We start from the raw sequence: 22514 nt of genomic DNA, 5'->3' as shown, positions 1-22514 counted from the left end.
CTAACATTAGATAGTTAATCGATTCGGCAGTCTCCTCCAGATCATCATGGCATTTGTAGTTCTTTATGATAGCCACATTACCAGCTAGTATTACCATTTCATTTTGGGTTGGTAAATACAGGTGAATATATTGATCAAAGTCACCTTGTCCTAGAGAGACAAAATGTCATGCCAGGGTAAGCCTACATGAAACACAGCCCTTATTTTAAGTGTTTCTTAAATCCCCCATGGGAAAGATGAATGGGAGGGAAAACAATTGGAACCGTTTCCTTGTTTGACCTAGGTTTTATAGGTATTATTACTCATACTGTGGTACTCTATTGATCCCCTAGTCACTCTCTGGGAGTTTAGTCAGCAACACGTGACAGTGGAGTGCCCACTGAGAGAGTTGGTCGGGGGGGAGGGCATGGTTTGGGATTCAAATGCATATCAAAGGAATGTCAACAAGGTAGCATGATGCATCTTCCAGAAACATACATCTCTTTTCCATAAAATATATGTTCCAATTTTCGAACCAGTTTTCATTGGGAAGGCAGATAAAGCGTTTTTTTTTATTTATTTTTAATAAAAAAGCAAGGACTTTTGCATGTGAAAACACAGAATCCCTACTCATTCCCTCACGTGCTTTATCTAGCCTGTCACTGGTTTTGAGCGGATTTTGCCGCATTCACATACTAATCGGAACAAGGAAACTCTTGCTACTTGGTTGTAGTTATACACCTGCCACGTTCAACCATTTTGCAAGTCGGACATTTCAGAGTTTCATAGTTCCGACTGGCACATGAACACGGCATTTGAACCTGGCTCACGCCCGGGAGGTAGCCCGGTTCCAAAATGAATGCAATCACGTTTTACCCGCTATAACTCCTCCGACCCGGGAAACCCGGATCAGATAATCGAATCCCCTCATTGAAGCGCGATCATCGTTTTCTTGACATTGCCAGTTAACCTGTTACCAGAGTAAATTCAGTAAATAGTTCAACTGAAATTGTTACTATGGCATCAAAATGAATCGTTGTTGAAATTACCTCCGAGTAAAGCTAGCAGGTCTACGCCTATTTTTTACTGTGCACATGTAACATTTGTAGGATTTCCTTCACACAGTTTAAGCCGTAGTAGGTCATGTAAACTAAGTACGTAGCTAGCTAGTTACAGTGAATTAGAAAGCAAGGTGCTAGATACTTCAGACGACTGCTATCCATCGCTGCCGCTACAAGACTATTGCCTGCCCACCCGGCTACTGATCCTTTCAATGGCTGCTGCAAACAAACGTACGCTGTCGGGCATCGAAGATGTGAGAGACAGAAAAGCAAAGGTTATTAAAGACAGCGGTGAGAAGAGACACATCGCAGCCCTGATCCTGGCGAGGGGAGGCAGTAAGGGGATCCCCCTGAAGAATATCAAAGTTCTCGCCGGTGTCCCCCTCATCGGATGGGTTCTGAGAGCTGCAGTGGACTCCAAACAGTTTGACAGGTAACGTTAATTCAGTCAAAATGTTGGTCAAATGTATTTCTAATCTAGCTACGGTATATGGACTTGCTCTGACGCCTTTAGTGACGTTAGTTAGCTGCACCAAATGCATGTTATTGTTGATTAGTGAAAGTCGATGCTGTTTATGATGAATCTGTCATAACCAGCGGAGAAAGCACAGTAAGACTTGCCAAATGTCAATACACTTGTTGATGTTTTGTGTAACAGATGTCTCTTTTCATTCACCACTGTTTGGAGGTTGGAAATATGTTGCGGGTGGATGAACGTGCGCAGGTAGCCTTGTAAAGGAGTCATTTGAATATGATTGTTTGACAATCCGATGAAAACATCATGACTGGTTGTGTTTATGCCACAATAAAAGGTAATACATTTTAAAAGTCAAATGACAAATCTTTATGACTAGGCCCACAGATGTTGAGATGTTATTGAATTAATAGGGATTCTAAGTAGAATTATATGATTAGGACCCACAGCTGGTGTTGTGCCGAAAATCTCCCCCTGTCAGAATCCCCCCACCCTTCTAATGTCCTTACTTTTGTGGCTAGAGTCAAATACTTTCTGTGGTACACACCAGAGTCAAATACTTTCTGTGGTACACACCAGAGTCAAATACTTTCTGTAGTACACATCAGAGTCAAATACTTTCTGTAGTACACACCAGAGTCAAATACTTTCTGTGGTACACACCAGAGTCAAATACTTTCTGTGGTACACACCAGAGTCAAATACTTTCTGTGGTACACATCAGAGTCAAATACTTTCTGTAGTACACACCAGAGTCAAATACTTTCTGTGGCACACATCAGAGTCAAATACTTTCTGTAGTACACATCAGAGTCAAATACTTTCTGTGGCACACATCAGAGTCAAATATAGGCAACTGAAATTAATAATGAATGTATGTGTGTTATATTAAACATAGAGGGAGTAAAATGTTGGCAAGCAATAAACATTTCAGAACAACTACGGCTGAATTATTATCCTTACACTTGAAAAAATATTAGTTGAATAAGACATGGGAGAGATGACGAATTCTGACCAAGAGATTTATTTATAGACTAATACAAAATAAACTGCAGACAAAAATGATTTCTGCTACTAAGATCAGTGAAATGTAGGCTAAACTGACAACGGGGTGAAGAGCAGAAATCTCAACTAGCAAGTAAATTGCAGCAGTGAAGAACGAGCAGGGGGGAGATTCTGTCAGGGGGGAGATTTCAGTCAGGGGGGAGATTTCTGTCAGGGGGGAGATTTCTGTCAGGGGGGAGATTTTCAGTACCACACCAGCACACCTAGAGCGGTGTTTTGAACAGGGCGGCATTTTCCGAGCTAAACTGACCAAGACGCACATCCAACAAAACATAACACCTCACATTGTTCTGCCCCAAAACAATGATACTTGGCTAATCTATCCCTATTAATTGAGCTTTCTGAAAAGTGTATATGTTTAAACCCAGGCAACTTTTAGGGAAGCAATTATGTTGTTGAGTTCAGCAACGGATAAGAAGCCAGCAGTTAAAGCTGACATTTTTCTACTTCGTGGAGTCTCTGTCTGGGTGGAAAGGTATGTTTTGAAACTGCCATGCTTAGATTCATAATGTCTAATATTTAATGATTTGCAAACAGTAACCGTTTCGTTGCAAACAAGACACTCTGGTTTGATATAGGAGAAATATGGTAAGAATACATATTCCTCTGTCCATTCTTCCCTGACACTTCTATTTGCATTTCCACCTTTCTTTTGAAACTTTTTCAGAGTGACATTTTGTCTTGATTGCAATCAACGCACAAAGGAAAATAACTAAATAATTTAATAGAGACATTAGTGATTTTAGCAGTGTAATCAGATTGAAAATATTAGGATATGTTTTTGACATTATATAGCCTAGTAACCAGATGTGTTAAAATGTGTTTAATTTGTAGTTTAATCATGAATGGGACCTCTATAATGTTCTGTTCTCCAACTATTAGCTGAGAAAAAACTGGCCTAAGGCCAAACCTATTGCCAACCCCTGCATTACACTATTCTAGGTTAGGGGGATAGTGGCCATTGTTTTTGTCTTGCCTAGGGCAGCAGAACGTCCAGAACCGGTCCTGTTAGGCCCATGCATTGTTTTAGTACACGCATGTTCACACATAGGAGGTTCCATACTGGGAAGAAATGACATCTACTTTAACTCCTGGTCATAACTATACATTAGTAACTGTTTGTTGTATAAATATGTATACCCATGTCAGATTCTTATTGTGTTTGTCTGAAAGTTAGTGTACAGTCTCTGAATGAACCCCCTGGTTTGGGCTTGGCCACACAAGACTGGATTGCACTGATGTAGCCTACTTGTTACAAAGCCCGAGGAATAAACTTGTTCCGTTCTTTCTCCCAGTGTGTGGGTATCAACTGACCATGATGACATTGAGAAGGTAGCCAAGACATGGGGAGCTCAGGTTCACCGCAGGAGCCCAGAGGTGTCCAAAGACTCCTCCAGCTCTCTTGACACCATCCAGGAATTCGCCAGATTAAACCCAGGTAGGGGGTGAATGTCAAGTGTATTTCCTTGATTCCTCATGTCCTCTCTCCTTGCCTCCTTCTCAAAATGCAGTAGAGGAGGAGATCTGAGTGGAGGATCCTCAGATCTTCTGCTCCAATGTACTTTGAGAAGGAGCCAAGGAGGGAGGACATGAGGAATCAAGCTAGCTTGGCTAAGGCTCTGGGACGGCATGTATCAAGCATCTCAGAATAGGAATATTGACCTGGGATCAGGTCCCCCCTGTCCATGTAGTCTTATTTGTTGTGATCTATGAGCTAAATCAGCACTCCAACTCTGAGACACTTGAAACATACGACCTTCAGGGCCGCAGAGCCCGCTGCTGTTTTTTCTTCCTGCTTTTTAATCAGAACCTGAGAACACCAGTCTGGGAAACCAGGTGTGTGGTCTGACTCACCCCTCTCCAGCCAATCAGTGACAGTTATTGTGCCCCCTGCACAATTGTGCACCCCTGATCTTGCTCACATGATCACATGATAATGCTCACATGCTGTTTTCTTTTAATTAAATTTCTAATACCATAACCCTATTCCCAACCCTAGGAAAGTGTTGCATATCAATCAATCACATTTCTTTATAAAGCCCTTTTTTAGTCAGCAGAGGTCACAAAGTGCTTATCCAGAAACCCAGCCTAAAACCCAAAAGACTAAGCAATGCAGATGTAGAAGCACGCCTGGTATTAAGAGTTTCAGGTGGTAGATTGTTGATAGTGTGAGAGCGGCTATAGACAACCCATGAATAGGGTGCTATCCAAATGAAGTGGGACCTACTCCATAGATACAGATGTCAACAGTAACCATGTAGATGTATTCATGTGTCATATCATATGTGGCTACCTGATTAAATAATGGATAAATCAAATATCTGTTGTCCTCCTCCAGAGGTGGATGTGATCTGTCACATCCAGGCCACGTCTCCCTGCCTGCACCCCTTCCACCTGAAGGAGGCCCTGGAGATGATCACCAAGCAGGGCTTCACGTCCGTCTTCTCCGTGGTCCGACGACACCACTTCCGCTGGCAGGAGGTGAAGAAAGGAGGTACGGGACAGCCATGTGTTATGTTTAGGACCTCACACTTATTATCAGTAAACTGGAGAGGTTCCAACAAACTTAATGTTCAGGTCTGTCAGGAGGTGAAGAAAGGAGGTACGGGACAGCCATGTGTTATGTTTAGGACCTCACACTTATTATCAGTTAACTGGAGAGGTTCCAACAAACTTAATGTTCAGGTCTGTCAGGAGGTGAAGAAAGGAGGTACGGGACAGCCATGTGTTATGTTTAGGACCTCACACTTATTATCAGTTAACTGGAGAGGTTCCAACAAACTTAATGTTCAGGTCTGTCAGGAGGTGAAGAAAGGAGGTACGGGACAGCCATGTGTTATGTTTAGGACCTCACACTTATTATCAGTTAACTGGAGAGGTTCCAACAAACTTAATGTTCAGGTCTGTCAGGAGGTGAAGAAAGGAGGTACGGGACAGCCATGTGTTATGTTTAGGACCTCACACTTATTATCAGTTAACTGGAGAGGTTCCAACAAACTTAATGTTCAGGTCTGTCAGGAGGTGAAGAAAGGAGGTACGGGACAGCCATGTGTTATGTTTAGGACCTCACACTTATTATCAGTTAACTGGAGAGGTTCCAACAAACTTAATGTTCAGGTCTGTCAGGAGATCTGAAGGGTCAGTCCCTTCACTTGTCCTTTATACCGCGGCACAGACAAGTCTCCTAAGCACGACTAAGCAGACACAGATACAAGGAATGAGTATCAGGGTGGGAGAGTGAGGGAGGTTATTATCTTGTATCTAGGTCCCATAAGCACATCGCAACTTAATAACACAAAACAACAATTGTCATTGTCAGACAGTTTACAGAACATACCAACCTTGAGAAAGAACACAATGTGTACAGCATATTACATTTTCCACTACACTGTGCCTGAGGAAAAACTGTCCCTCACTTTATAAGTAGGGTCGGGAGTTTGTCCTGACCATGTGACCAGAGCCAGGAAAAACTCTATTGTGTGTTTGAAAACACCTACCCATCATATCTTGATGTAAGATGCTAATGCTCAATGATAATGGATTGTGTTTATAAGAGCGTTTGCTAAATGACTAACATGTTGTCACGCCCTGACCTTAGAGAGCCGTTTTATTTCTCTTATTTGGTTAGGTCAGGGTGTGATGTGGGGTGTGCATTCTATGTTTTGTTTTCTATGTTTCTTTATTTCTATGTTTTGGCCGGGTATGGTTCTCAATCAGGGACAGCTGTCTATCGTTGTCTCTGATTGGGAATGATACTTAGGTAGCCCTTTTTCCCTCCTTCAGTGTGAGTAGTTAACTTTGTTAGAGGCATCGTAGCCCTGTAAGCGTCACGGTTGTTTTGTTGGTTGACATTTTAAATAAAAAGGAACATTTACGCGCACCACGCTGCACTTTGGTTCACTTCTTTCGACGGCCGTGACATATGTACAGTTGAAGTCGGAAGTTTACATCCACTTAGGTTGGAGTCATTAAAACTAATTTTTCAACCACTCCACAAATTTCTTGTTAATAAACTATAGTTTTGGCAAGTAATTTTTCCAACAATTGTTTACACACAGAGTGAATTATAAGTGAAATATTCTATCACAATTCCACTGGGTCAGAAGTTTACATACACTCAGTTGACTGTGCCTTTAAACAGCTTATAAAACTCCAGAAAATAATGTCATGGCTTTAGAAGCTTCTGATAGGCTAATTGACATCATTTGAGTCAATTGCAGGTGTACCTGTGGATGTATTTCAAGTCCTACCTTCAAACTAGTGCCTCTTTGCTTGACATCATGGGAAAATCTAAAGAAATCAGCCATGACCTCAGAAAAGAAGTTGTAGACCTCTACAAGTCTGGTTCATCCTTGGGAGCAATTTCCAAAATGCCTGAAGGTACCATGTTCATCTGTACAAACAATAGTACGCAAGTATAAACACCATGGGACCACCCAGCCATCATACCGCTCAGGAAGGAGACGCGTTCTGTCTCCTAGAGATGAACGTACTATGGTGCGAAAAGTACAAATCAATCCCAGAACAACAGCAAAGGACCTTGTGAAGATGCTGGAGGAAACAGGTACAAAAGTATCTATATTCACAGTAAAACGAGTCCTATATCGCCATAACCTGAAAGGCTCAGAAAGGAAGAAGCCACTGCTCCAAAACCGCCAAAAGCCAGACTATGGTTTGCAACTGCACATGGGGACAAAGCTCGTATTTTTTGGAGAAATGTTTTTTGATAAAACAAAAATAGAACTGTTTGGCCATAATGACCATCGTTATGTTTGGAGGAAAAAGGGGGAGGCTTACAAGCCGAAGTACGGGGGTGGCAGCATCATGTTGTGGGGGTTGCTTTGCTGCAGGAGGGACTGGTGCACTTCACAAAATAGATGGCATCATGAGGAAAGAAAATTATGTGGATATATTGAAGCAACATCTCAAGATAACAGTCAGGAAGTTAAAGCTTGGTCGTAAATGGGTCTTTCAAATGGACAATGACCCCAAGCATACTTCCAAAGTTGTGGCAAAATGGCTTAAGGTCAACAAAGTCAAGGTATTGGAGTGGCCCTCACAAAGCCCTGACCTCCATCCCATAGAAGATTTGTGGGCAGAACTGAAAAAGCTTGTGCGAGCAAGGAGGCCTACAAACCTGACTCAGTTACACCAGCTCTGTCAGGAGGAATGGGCCAATATTCACCCAACTTATTGTGGGAAGCTTGTGGAAGGCTACCCAAAACGTTTGACCCAAGTTAAACCATTTAAAGGCAATGCTACCAGATACTAATTGAGTGTATGTAAACTTCTGACCCACTGGGAATGTGATGAAAGAAATTAAAGCTGAAATAAATCATTCTCTCTACTTTTATTCTGACATTTCACATTCTTAAAATAAAGTGGTGATCCTAACTGACCTAAAACAGTGAATTTTTACTAGGATTAAATGTCAGGAATTGTGAAAAACTGAGTTTAAATGTATTTGGCTGAGGTTTATGTAAACTTCCAACTTCAACTGTAAATATAGTATCTTTCACAAGCACATTACATTGAAGTAACTCCATCCACCACTAATCACTGTGTATCACAATAGAGAGATGAGGGGTGTTTAGACAAATTAGTTTTTCTCCGGACCAGGAAGTAGTCTGGTTTCTAGTTATTACCTATAACATTGACTATGTGTTCTCTCTCCTGTTCAGGTAGTGTAGCCACCCAGCCTCTGAACTTAGACCCGTGTAACAGGCCCCGGAGACAGGACTGGGATGGAGAGCTGTGTGAGAACGGATCTTTCTACATTTATACCAGAGCGACGATAGAGAGAGGCCTGCAGGTAACTGGCACTATACCCCATCAGGGCCCATAGTCACAAAGCGTTTCAGGATAGGAGTGCTGGTCTAGGATCAGTTTTCTTTTTTCAATCATTATGAATACGTCTATATGGACAGGGAGGACCTGATCCTAGATCAGCAGCCCTACTCTGAGATGCTTTATGAATACAGGCCCTGATGTGTATGTCTGTTGCTGGTGGTGAACCCTATTCACCTCAGGGGATCAATAACGTTTATTCATTCAATGAATGTGAGCCTGACTAGAAACAACATACACACTGAGAGATGGACTGATCTGTGATACTACTAGATATTCTATTGTCAACTGGTGTTTTGAATGCTAATAGAATACCCTTTGTGTTGTTGTCTTTCTCAGGGGGGGAAGTGGGCTTACTATGAGATGCTGCCAGAGTACAGTGTGGATATTGATGTGGATATCGACTGGCCCGTGGCAGAACAGAGAGTACTGAGGTAGTCTGAAATCACTGACCTAGAATTTCAAGTTCACTCTCTGTTGAAGTCATTCACTCCGAACCACCTCTCTCTCTGTCTGTCTCTGTCTCTCTCTCTCTGTCTGTCTCTCTGTCTGTCTCTGTCTCTGTCTCTCTGTCTGTCTCTGTCTCTCTCTCTGAAAGTGTTTATTTGAATGCACTTTAAATATAATTAGATTTTGTGGTAAAGCAACACAATGAATAATGCTGTAACACAGAGGAGTGGTTGTCCAAATGTTGTCCCTGTGTGTGTTGTTCCTGTCCAGGTTTGGTTACTTTGGCCTGGACAAGCCTGAGGTGGTGCGTCTGCTGCTGTGTAACGTCTCCGGCTGTCTGACTGACGGCCGCGTCCTCATCTCTGTCTCTGGAGAGGAGATGGTCTCAGTCAACACCAGAGATACTATGGGTATCCGCATGCTGCAGAGAGAGGGGGTGGAGGTACAGATACAGAACATGTAGAACAAACACACACACTGCAGAGAGAGGGGGTGGAGGTACAGATACTGTACATACAGAACATATATAACACACACACTGCAGAGAGAGGGGGTGGAGGTACAGATACTGTACATACAGAACATATAGAACACACACACTGCAGAGAGAGGGAGTGGAGGTACAGATACTGTACATACAGAACATATAGAACACACACACTGCAGAGAGAGGGAGTAGAGATACAGATACTGTACATATAGAACATATAGAACACACACTGCAGAGAGAGGGAGTGGAGGTACAGATACTGTACATATAGAACACACTGCAGAGAGAGGGAGTGGAGATACAAAGATAATGTGATGAATACGGGTGATTCATTCATTTACAACGACTGCTACCACAAATTAATGTATTGTCTATGTTGTAATGTCTATGGTGTATTGTCTATGTTGTATTGTCTATGTTGTAATGTCTATGTTGTATTGTCTATGTTGTATTGTCTATGTTGTAATGTCTATGTTGTAATGTCTATGTTGTATTGTCTATGTTGTATTGTCTATGTTGTATTGTCTATGTTGTATTGTCTATGTTGTAATGTCTATGTTGTATTGTCTATGTTGTAATGTCTATGTTGTAATGTCTATGTTGTATTGTCTAGGTTGTATTGTCTATGTTGTAATGTCTAGGTTGTAATGTCTATGTTGTAATGTCTATGTTGTAATGTCTATGTTGTATTGTCTAGGTTGTATTGTCTATGTTGTAATGTCTATGTTGTAATGTCTATGTTGTATTGTCTAGGTTGTATTGTCTATGTTGTAATGTCTATGGTGTATTGTCTATGTTGTAATGTCTATGTTGTAATGTCTATGTTGTATTGTCTATGTTGTATTGTCTATGTTGTAATGTCTATGGTGTAATGTCTATGTTGTATTGTCTATGTTGTATTGTCTATGTTGTATTGTCTATGTTGTATTGTCTATGTTGTATTGTCTATGTTGTAATGTCTATGTTGCATTGTCTATGTTGTATTGTCTATGTTGTAATGTCTATGTTGTAATGTCTATGTTGCATTGTCTATGTTGTAATGTCTAGGTTGTAATGTCTATGTTGTAATATGAATTTCCAGGTGAACAAAAAGGAGAGCAGTCAATCAAAAATCATTCTGGTGTATTACAAGTTGCAACAGGGAGACAGACCCTTTATATCCTAATCAGACAGCACCAAATGTTCTGTAAACACCAGCCTCTTGGAGACAGACCCTTTATATCCTAATCAGACAGCACCAAATGTTCTGTAAACACCAGCCTCTTGGAGACAGGCCCTTTATATCCTAATCAGACAGCACCAAATGTTCTGTAAACACCAGCCTCTTGGAGACAGGCCCTTTATATCCTAATCAGACAGCACCAAATGTTCTGTAAACACCAGCCTCTTGGAGACAGGCCCTTTATATCCTAATCAGACAGCACCAAATGTTCTGTAAACACCAGCCTCTTGGAGACAGGCCCTTTATATCCTAATCAGACAGCACCAAATGTTCTGTAAACACCAGCCTCTTGGAGACAGACCCTTTATATCCTAATCAGACAGCACCAAATGTTCTGTAAACACCAGCCTCTTGGAGACAGACCCTTTATATCCTAATCAGACAGCACCAAATGTTCTGTAAACACCAGCCTCTTGGAGACAGACCCTTTATATCCTAATCAGACAGCACCAAATGTTCTGTAAACATCAGCCTCTTGGAGACAGACCCTTTATATCCTAATCAGACAGCACCAAATGTTCTGTAAACACCAGCCCAGAGGCTTGTAGGAAGACAAAACAAAAGACAGTGACTTGTCCAGCTGCTACAGAATCAACCGAGTTCACACACAATGTCAATACAATACAACAGTGAATAATCAGTGTGTCCTCAGACCTTGTACATCCAGTCTGGTGTCAATCACTATCAACAGATAAGACAATAATCCATAACATTCACTATCAAGTCTAGTGACCATCAACCTTCACCTTGAATGTCACAAACAGAACACTGGGAATGATTTGTATTACAGAACTCTAAATACTGTATGTTAAACATTGTGTTAATCACTCTGAACTGAATATGAACTGATATTTCCTCCCTACACTCAGTCTGTACAATACATAGAACAGAGCTTCCATAAAAAACAGAGCTTCCATAAAAAACAGAGCTTCCATAAAAAACAGAGCTTCCATACAAAACAGAGCTTCCATACAAAACAGAGCTTCCATACAAAACAGAGCTTCCATACAAAACAGAGCTTCCATACAAAACAGAGATTATATTTGACACACAGAGCACCCATACAAAACAGAGCTTCCATACAAAACAGAGATTATATTCGACACACAGAGCACCCATACAAAACAGAGCTTCCATACAAAACAGAGCTTATATTCAACACACAGAGCACCCATACAAAACAGAGCTCCCATACAAAACAGAGCTCCCATACAAAACAGAGCTCCCATACAAAACAGAACACCCATACAAAACAGAGCTCCCATACAAAACATAGCTCCCATACAAAACAGAGCTCCCATACAAAACAGAGCTTATATTCAACACACAGAGCACCCATACAAAACAGAGCTCCCATACAAAACAGAGCTTCCATACAAAACAGAGCTTATATTCAACACACAGAGCTCCCATACAAAACAGAGCTTATATTCAACACACAGAGCTCCCATACAAAACAGAGCTTATATTCAACACACAGAGCTCCCATACAAAACAGAGCTTATATTCAACACACAGAGCTCCCATACAAAACAGAGCTTATATTCAACACACAGAGCTCCCATACAAAACAGAGCTTATATTCAACACACAGAGCTCCCATACAAAACAGAGCTTATATTCAACACACAGAGCTCCCATACAAAACAGAGCTCATATTCAACACACAGAGCTCCCATACAAAACAGAGCTTATATTCAACACACAGAGCTCCCATACAAAACAGAGCTTATATTCAACACACAGAGCTCCCATACAAAACAGAGCTTATATTCAACACACAGAGCTCCCATACAAAACAGAGCTTATATTCAACACACAGAGCTCCCATACAAAACAGAGCTTATATTCAACACACAGAGCTCCCATACAAAACAGAGCTTCTATTCAACACACAGAGCTCCCATACAAAACAGAGCTTATATTCAACACACAGAGCTCCCATACAAAACACAGAGCATAGACATTTGTTTTTTTCTGTCTCCTCCAGGTGATCCTGATCTCATCCAGTGAGGACCTCCTGACCAAGGCCCTGGCTGACAATCTATCCCAGAGGACAGGCTGCGAGGTCAGGCAGCTGGGCAAGGACATCCAGGGTGAGGTCATAGCCATGATGGACGACAAGGATCTGGACTGGAAGGAGGTTGCCTATATGGGTAAACTCACTGTTGTTTTCATTTAACAATTTACTACGACTACTACTACTACTACTACTACTGCTGCTACAACTGCTACTACTACAAATAGTACCACTATTACTAATTCATTTTAGTTTTATAGTACAGTTTGTAATATAGTGGAATCTTAACATTCTATTTTGAGTAATACTTGTGCGTTCATGTCAATCAAAACGTATGAAGGTATTGATTTGCAGCCCTTCTGAGATGGAAATCAAATCAAATGTTATTTTGTCACATGCTCCGAATACAACAGGTGTAACCTGACAGTGAAATTATTACATACACGCCCTTAACCAACTATGCAGTTATAATAAATAAAAATAAGAATAATAAATAAAAGTAAGAAATAATTCAAGAGCAGCAGTAAAATAACAATAGCGAGGCTGTATACAGGGGGTTCCGGTACAGAGTCAATGTGCAGGGGAACTGGTTAGTCGAGGTAATATGTACATGTAGGTAAAGTTATTAAAGTGACTATGCATAGATAATATCAGAGAGTAGCAGCAGTGTAAAAGAGAGGGGGGGGGGCAATGCAAATAGTCTAGGTAGCAATTTGATTAGATGTTCAGGAGTCTTATGGCTTGGGGGTAGAAGCTGTTTAGAAGACTCTTGGACCCAGACTTGGCGCTCCGGTACCGCTTGCCATGCGGTAGCAGAGAGAACAGTCTATGACTAGGGTGGCTGGAGTCTATGACAATGTTTAGGGCCTTCCTCTGACACCACCTGGTATATTGGGGCGGCAGGTAGCCTAGTGGTAACTTGTAACTGAAAGGTTGCAAGATCGAATCCCCGAGCTGACAAGGTAAAAATCTGTCGTTCTGCCCCTGAACAAGGCAGTTGTTCTTAGGCCGTCATTGAAAATTAGAATTTGTTCTTAACTGACTTGCCTAGTTAAATAAAGGTCAAATCAAAAATAGAGGCCCTGGATGGCAGGAAGCTTGGCCCCAGTGATGTACTGGGCTGTACACACTAGTAGTGCCTTGCGGTAGTAGTGCCAGGCACGACTCCAACACCATCATTAAGGTTTATTACCGGAGGCCATAGGAGATGCCATTTCCAGTTACCATCTACGCCCATCTCAACCTTCCTAAATGTCTCTATTGTATTAGAAATGATCGGACCAAAATACAACATGCATTTCTTATTAGATATACCAGAGAATAACTCATCTAGTAGGTGAAACAAGTTCTTCCTCAGTAGTTCTCCAAGAGACTGATGATCTAAGTGGGCGTAACTGGAAAGACTGGTGCTAAATACAATCATTTGGTAATGCAAGTCCACCATGACACTTCTGTCGTTGTTACACCTCAAACCCAATCTGTGGATGTTTGCCATTCCAAAGGTATTTAGGTATCCGTTTATCAACCCTTCCCCATTAGCCTACAGGTGGAGGGAGTGGGATCATCATGGAAACTAATATGTAGAAACACATTCATCTTTATGGAAGCTGCCCCTAGTTTGTAAAGAAGCAAATAACTTCTCCCAAACTGTTAAATCCCGTTCAACTTCCTTCCTTCCTTCCTTCCTTCCTTCCTTCCTTCCTTCCTTCCTTCCTTCCTTCCTTCCTTCCTTCTCGTTCATCTTGTCATAATTAAACTTCACCAGACCATGCAGAGATGTTTGTATACTAATACCCAAATACATGAGCTGTGTTTTCATACGAATTGTTGAGGGAAGTGAAACTTTTTTGGCCACTTCATTCAGTAACATTAATGCTGATTTTGTCCAATTTATTTTATACCCGGACAGCCATTTGAATTCTTCAAATGTGGATAATAAAGATGAGATTGAATTTTTGATAGAGAATATCGTCTGCATATAGTGATATGGTATGAGAGGAGGATGTAATCAGTAGGAGAAGCCCCACTACATTCTGCTTTAGATGTTGTGCTAAAGGCTCTAGCGACTAAATGAATAACGTTGGGGATAGGCCATCTCCGTGTCTACATCCCTGAAAAATAGGGAATGGACTTGAGTGTACGCCATTAGTAGAAACCATAGCAACAGTGTTAGTATATAACACACAAACCATATCAATACAATTCTTTCCCAAACCAAATTTCTCCAAAACAGCCCACAAGTACTGCCAATCAAGCCTGTCAAAGCCTTCTCAGCATCTAGAGACAGCACAGCACACGATGTGTCCAGCTGTTGTGCTTCATGTATTACATGCATGCATCGTCTGACATTGTCAGCTGCAAGGAGACCTTTCACAAAACCTGACTGGTCCATGTGAATCAACTAATCCAAATACTTTTCAATACAATTTTTGGTCCGAATTAATTAAATATATCGGACGATAATTTGCACAGTCTGTGTGATCGTTCACCTTTCTTTGGCAGTAGAGAGATTAATGCAGAGTTAATATGATCATGGAAAAAAAAACTGTTGATTGCATTTACTCCAATAATACTGGTCCTAAAATTCCCCCAAAATGTAGTAACAGCTCAGGTGGAATGCCATCCGGGACAGGTAATTTGTAGTAACAGTTCAGGGGGAATGCCATCCGGGACAGGTGATTTGTAGTAACAGTTCAGGTGGAATGCCATCCGGGACAGGTGTTTGTAGTAACAGTTCAGGTGGAATGCCATCAGGTCCAGGTGATTTGTAGTAACAGCTCAGGTGGAATGCCATCCGGGACAGGTGTTTGTAGTAACAGCTCAGGTGGAATGCCATCCGGGACAGGTGATTTGTAGTAACAGCTCAGGTGGAATGCCATCCGGGACAGGTGTTTGTAGTAACAGCTCAGGTGGAATGCCATCCGGGACAGGTGATTTGTAGTAACAGCTCAGGTGGAATGCCATCCGGGACAGGTGATATGTAGTAACAGCTCAGGTGGAATGCCATCCGGGACAGGTGATTTGTAGTAACAGCTCAGGTGGAATGCCATCCGGGACAGGTTATATGTAGTAACAGCTCAGGTGGAATGCCATCCGGGACAGGTGTAATGTAGTAACAGCTCAGGTGGAATGCCATCCGGGACAGGTGATATGTAGTAACAGCTCAGGTGGAATGCCATCCGGGACAGGTGATATGTAGTAACAGCTCAGGTGGAATGCCATCTGGGCCAGGTGATTTGTAGTAACAGCTCAGGTGGAATGCCATCCGGGACAGGTGTTTGTAGTAACAGCTCAGGTGGAATGCCATCCGGGACAGGTGATTTGTAGTAACAGCTCAGGTGGAATGCCATCCGGGACAGGTGTTTGTAGTAACAGCTCAGGTGGAATGCCATCCGGGACAGGTGATATGTAGTAACAGCTCAGGTGGAATGCCATCCGGGACAGGTGATTTGTAGTAACAGCTCAGGTGGAATGCCATCCGGGACAGGTTATATGTAGTAACAGCTCAGGTGGAATGCCATCCGGGACAGGTGATATGTAGTAACAGCTCAGGTGGAATGCCATCCGGGACAGGTGAAATGTAGTAACAGCTCAGGTGGAATGCCATCCGGGACAGGTGATATGTAGTAACAGCTCAGGTGGAATGCCATCTGGGCCAGGTGATATGTAGTAACAGCTCAGGTGGAATGCCATCCGGGACAGGTGATTTGTAGTAACAGCTCAGGTGGAATGCCATCCGGGACAGGTGATTTGTAGTAACAGCTCAGGTAGAAGGCCATCCGGGACAGGTGATTTGTAGTAACAGCTCAGGTAGAAGGCCATCCGGGACAGGTGATTTGTAGTAACAGCTCAGGTAGAAGGCCATCCGGGACATGTGATTTGTAGTAACAGCTCAGGTGGAATGCCATCCGGGACAGGTGATTTGTAGTAACAGCTCAGGTGGAATGCCATCCGGGACAGGTTATATGTAGTAACAGCTCAGGTGGAATGCCATCCGGGACAGGTGATATGTAGTAACAGCTCAGGTGGAATGCCATCCGGGACAGGTGAAATGTAGTAACAGCTCAGGTGGAATGCCATCCGGGACAGGTGATATGTAGTAACAGCTCAGGTGGAATGCCATCTGGGCCAGGTGGTTTGTAGTAACAGCTCAGGTGGAATGCCATATGGGCCAGGTGATATGTAGTAAAAGCTAATATGGAATGCCATCCGGGACAGGTGTTTTGTAGTAACAGCTCAGGTAGAATGCCATGCGGAACAGGTGATTTGTTGTAACAGCTCAGGTGGAATGCCATCCGGGACAGGTGATTTGTAGTAACAGCTCAGGTGGAATGCCATCCGGGACAGGTGATTTGTAGTAACAGCTCAGGTGGAATGCCATCAGGGACAGGTGATTTGTAGTAACAGCTCAGGTGGAATGCCATGCGGAACAGGTGATTTGTAGTAACAGCTCAGGTGGAATGCCATCCGGGACAGGTGATATGTAGTAACAGCTCAGGTGGAATGCCATCAGGGACAGGTGCTTTGTAGTAACAACTCAGGGGGAATGCCATCCGGGACAGGTGATTTGTAGTAACAGCTCAGGTGGAATGCCATCAGGGACAGGTGATTTGTAGTAACAGCTCAGGTGGAATGCCATCCGGGACAGGTGATTTGTAGTAACAGCTCAGGTGGAATGCCATGCGGAACAGGTGATTTGTAGTAACAGCTCAGGTGGAATGCCATCAGGGACAGGTGATTTGTAGTAACAACTCAGGGGGAATGCCATCCGGGACAGGTGATTTGTAGTAACAGCTCAGGTGGAATGCCATCAGGGACAGGTGATTTGTAGTAACAGCTCAGGTGGAATGCCATCCGGGACAGGTGATTTGTAGTAACAACTCAGGGGGAATGCCATCCGGGACAGGTGATTTGTAGTAACAGCTCAGGTGGAATGCCATCAGGGACAGGTGATTTGTAGTAACAGCTCAGGTGGAATGCCATCCGGGACAGGTGTGTTGTAGTAACAGCTCAGGTGGAATGCCATCCGGGACAGGTTATATGTAGTAACAGCTCAGGTGGAATGCCATCCGGGACAGGTGATATGTAGTAACAGCTCAGGTGGAATGCCATCCGGGACAGGTGAAATGTAGTAACAGCTCAGGTGGAATGCCATCCGGGACAGGTGATATGTAGTAACAGCTCAGGTGGAATGCCATCTGGGCCAGGTGATTTGTAGTAACAGCTCAGGTGGAATGCCATATGGGCCAGGTGATATGTAGTAAAAGCTAAGATGGAATGCCATCCGGGACAGGTGTTTTGTAGTAACAGCTCAGGTAGAATGCCATGCGGAACAGGTGATTTGTTGTAACAGCTCAGGTGGAATGCCATCCGGGACAGGTGATTTGTAGTAACAGCTCAGGTGGAATGCCATCCGGGACAGGTGATTTGTAGTAACAGCTCAGGTGGAATGCCATCAGGGACAGGTGATTTGTAGTAACAGCTCAGGTGGAATGCCATGCGGAACAGGTGATTTGTAGTAACAGCTCAGGTGGAATGCCATCCGGGACAGGTGATATGTAGTAACAGCTCAGGTGGAATGCCATCAGGGACAGGTGATTTGTAGTAACAACTCAGGGGGAATGCCATCCGGGACAGGTGATTTGTAGTAACAGCTCAGGTGGAATGCCATCAGGGACAGGTGATTTGTAGTAACAGCTCAGGTGGAATGCCATCCGGGACAGGTGATTTGTAGTAACAGCTCAGGTGGAATGCCATGCGGAACAGGTGATTTGTAGTAACAGCTCAGGTGGAATGCCATCAGGGACAGGTTATTTGTAGTAACAACTCAGGGGGAATGCCATCCGGGACAGGTGATTTGTAGTAACAGCTCAGGTGGAATGCCATCAGGGACAGGTGATTTGTAGTAACAGCTCAGGTGGAATGCCATCCGGGACAGGTGATTTGTAGTAACAGCTCAGGTGGAATGCCATGCGGAACAGGTGATTTGTAGTAACAGTTCAGGTGGAATGCCATCTGGGACAGGTGTGTTGTAGTAACAGCTCAGGTGGAATGCCATCCGGGACAGGTGTGTTGTAGTAACAGCTCAGGTGGAATGCCATCCGGGACAGGTGATTTGTAGTAACAGCTCAGGTGGAATGCCATCCGGGACAGGTGTTTTATAGTAACAGCTCAGGTGGAATGCCATCCGGGACAGGTGATTTCCCCACCTTTCAGTGCTGACTCCAGTTCCTCTAATGAGATGGGTCGGCCCAGATCCGCAGATCGCTTCTCCTCCAATACGTGCAAATCAAGATGATCTAAAAACTGCATTTGTCTGGTTCAACCTGGATGGAAGATGTATATAACTCCTGGTAAAAAAGACTGAAATGTTGCATTACTTTTCTGTGGATCAGAAAGTAAGCCTTTAACCAGGGATTGAATAGATTCTATAGAAGTACAAGATTCACTTTGTTTCAATTTTAATGCTAGAAACCTGCTTGGTTTGCTCCTATTAGAATGATAGTTCTGCCTCACTCTATGCATGATGAACACTGCTCTCCTCCTTAATCAATTATTAAATTCCTGTTTAACCACCCTCAAATCATTGCTGACATTATTTGAGTAATTCCTTTTCAGGTTTTGTTGAAGTGATTTTAAATGTTTTCTCCAATAACTTGATTCTGTGATTCCTGGCTTTATTGAGGTGAGATGCATAAGATGTAAAGTCTGTGATAAACCCTGTAGTAGCCATCCATGTAAACCTGGGGTCCTCTACAGAGTCCTTGTGTTTTTTTCTAAGAATGCTAATTGAAATTCAGCCACGAACAATTAGTTTTGAAGAAGGGTCATATTAAAATGCCAACGTTTTATTTGCCTTAAAGCTCACATCCACTTGGGTAACCAGGGGATCATGATCTGAAAGCATTGCAGGCAATATTTATATTGGCATGACGCACATACTTAGAGAATAGAAAACAATCAATTCCAGAGTATGATTTGTGATATGCAGAAGAACAGGTATAATCTTTGATGCCCGGATTCTGAACCCACCACACAGAGATACTGAGATGTTCTGTCATTCCATTCAACACTAATGATGCTTTTAGTCATCCACACTAATGTGTGGATCTATCAAGGTTGAGATCGAAAGCTGCATTCATATCTGCCCCTATGACCAATTCATACTCTGAAAGTGATAACAATTTATTGGTAAGCCCAGCGAAAAAGCTGTCCTCATAAACAGCGGGTGCAGAGATGGACACAAATGCTCCTTTCTTGCCATAGACGTGTAAATGGAAGCTAAGCGGCCTGAAGTATCCTCGCTAGTCTTTTCGATAAATAAAGTTATATTCGTTTTAATCAAAATAACAACGCCTTTGGACTTAGAGGCTCCACTAGTCGAAGCAGCAACGTTATACACCTTGTCCTGTAAGCGATGAATATTCCCTACTCGCAAATGAGATTCATGGATAAATGCAATATCAATATTTTTATGATGCATTAAGTCTAAACATTGAATTCTCTTAATTTTTGCGTACATTCAGGCATAAAAGAGTTGAACTGAAAGTGGTTCAGATTTACCTTTGATAAGTACTGTCCCCCACCCGCCGCCAGACCCCCCCTCTGTTACTGAGAAGCGTGACATCCACACAACGCAGCTCTGTAGGTCTCCAGAACTCAGGCCTATTCCTCCTAAATAAAATGTATTCCAATCAGGTTATAAAAAATAAAAAGTTGGAAGTAGACAAATTCATTGCGAAATGACACTTGTGAAACAAAACCTGGCTACAGTGGTCATTTCTCTCTCTTCTCAACCCTTCATCTCTCTCCATCTATCTCCTCTCATCCCTCCGTTATCTCTTGCCAGGAAGTGATTGTAAGTTCTTCACTGATTAAATAACTTGCCTGCTCCCGCTCTCCCTCTCGGGCGCCAGACTGCCTTCATTAAGCACACCTGTCACCATCGTTACACACACCTGCGCTTCACCGCCGGTCACCATCATGCGCAGCAGTGCATCATTGGACTCACCTGGACTCCTTTCATTTGTTGATTGCCTTCCCTATTTCTGTCTACTTCCCTGTGTGTTCCCTGTATCAGTATTGATGTTGTTTGGGGTGTCAATGTAAATAGATGAATTGTTCAGCAGTCTTATTGCTTTGGGGTGGAAGCTGTTAAGGAGCCTTTAGGTCCTAGACTTGGCGCCCCGGTACCGCTTGGCGTGCGGTAGCGGAGAGAACAGTCTATGACTTGGGTAACTAGAGTCATTGACAATTTTTTGGCCTTTCCTCTTTCCTCTAGTATATAGGTCCTGGATGGCAGGAAGCTTGGGCCCAGTGATGTACTGGGCCGTACGCACTACCCTCTGTAGCACTTTATGTTCAGATGCTGAGCAGGTGCCATACCAGGCGGTGATTAACCGGTCACGATGCTCTCGATGGTGCAGCTGTAGAACTTTTTGAGGATCTGGGGACCCATGCTAAATCTTCTTAATGGGGGCCTGTTTGGCCCGCCTTTTCCTGTAGTCCAAGATCAGCTCATTCTTAAAATACTTCCATAACCACCGTATGGACACTTAAATAGATTTAAAATAAAATACAAATGAATCTCACACCTCCATTTCATCCCTCCATCTCTCCCTCCTACAGGTAATGATGCACCAGATGTTGACTGTCTGAACCTGGCTGGGCTGAGTGCAGTACCCCGGGACGCCCCAGTGGTGGCGATCAACGCTGCTAAATACTCCTGCCACAGTGCTGCAGGCCTGGGGGCTGTGAGGGAGTTTTCTGAACACATCCTGCTGCTCAAGAAGAAGGCCAGGTCTCAGATGGAACAGGACCGCATCTACAGAAATACATTCTAAACTCTAGAATGTGTTCTAAAGTCACAGAAATACATTCTAAACTCTAGAATGTGTTCTAAAGTCACAGAAATAAATTCTAAACTCTAGAATGTGTTCTAAAGTCACAGAAATGCATTCTAAACTCTAGAATGTGTTCTAAAGTCACAGAAATAAATCACAGAAATAAATTCTAAACTCTAGAATGTGTTCTAAAGTCACAGAAATGCATTCTAAACTCTAGAATGTGTTCTAAAGTCACATAAATGCATTCTAAACTCTAGAATGTGTTCTAAAGTCACAGAAATGCATTCTAAACTCTAGAATGTGTTCTAAAGTCACAGAGATCCATTCTGAACTGTATAATGTGTTCTAAAGTAGGCATGGGCAAACTTTTCTGCTTGAGGGCCAAACAGATTTTTGGGGGATTTATTTGTTTGTCCAAATCAATTTCTGGGACAGAAAAAGTGCAGATATTTTAAAATATATAGATCCGTTATAATTTCTACATCCTTTCTATCTAGTTTTAGACATTCATGACCTGGAGTGTTTTTATAATAATAATAATAATAATAATAATAATTTCCCGCCAAAAAACACTCATTCTAAACTTCACATGTAAACTGGAAGAGTTGCATTCTGAATTGCATACTCCTCGCACCCACTCTCCCCGTCTCCTTCTCTGACCTTCTCCTTCAATGGTTTTTGAGAAGGAGACAAGGACTCGAGGAATATGCAATTGAGAACATCCCCTTGTCATTCATTGTCATGTAAAAAAATGAGTTGACAAGAGAGCAGTAACAGACTGACACTCAGGATATTGTATTCTAAACTGCATTCTATCAATCAGACAAACCCTCTGAACTCATGCCTGGGCCAAACATTAGGCAAAGTGACAATAAAGGTTATTGACATCTCTCTACTTTCTCTGGAGTTCTAGAAAGAAGTATATTTACTCACTTTCATGCACTTAGCTCAGACTGAAATGTTTTTTACAGGTTGTCAGGTCAGTGTAGTTTGGGTTTTTATATTACTACAGGTTGTGTTGACAGTCAGTACTTTTTAATTGTCTTAGTTTTAATGAAA

The 22514-nt window shown here is 42.6% G+C and overlaps 1 protein-coding gene across 1 annotated transcript; it reads left to right on the top strand.

The window, feature by feature from the left end:
* The first annotated feature begins 1093 nt into the window (after positions 1 to 1093).
* On the top strand, positions 1094 to 21474 carry cmas (cytidine monophosphate N-acetylneuraminic acid synthetase). The gene is given in 8 exon segments (NM_001124190.1): positions 1094 to 1473; positions 3876 to 4018; positions 4919 to 5074; positions 8262 to 8392; positions 8767 to 8861; positions 9148 to 9319; positions 12580 to 12745; positions 21238 to 21474. Coding segments are annotated over 8 exon segments (1299 nt in total). The 5' UTR covers positions 1094 to 1252; the 3' UTR covers positions 21453 to 21474.
* Positions 21475 to 22514: the final 1040 nt, after the last annotated feature.

This window comes from Oncorhynchus mykiss, chromosome 15 (genome assembly GCF_057628025.1).
Source record: "Oncorhynchus mykiss isolate SJ-2025 chromosome 15, ASM5762802v1, whole genome shotgun sequence".
Lineage (NCBI taxonomy): Eukaryota > Metazoa > Chordata > Actinopteri > Salmoniformes > Salmonidae > Oncorhynchus > Oncorhynchus mykiss.
Note: the sequence above shows the minus strand (reverse complement) of the source record. Positions and strands in the feature narration are given on the sequence as shown.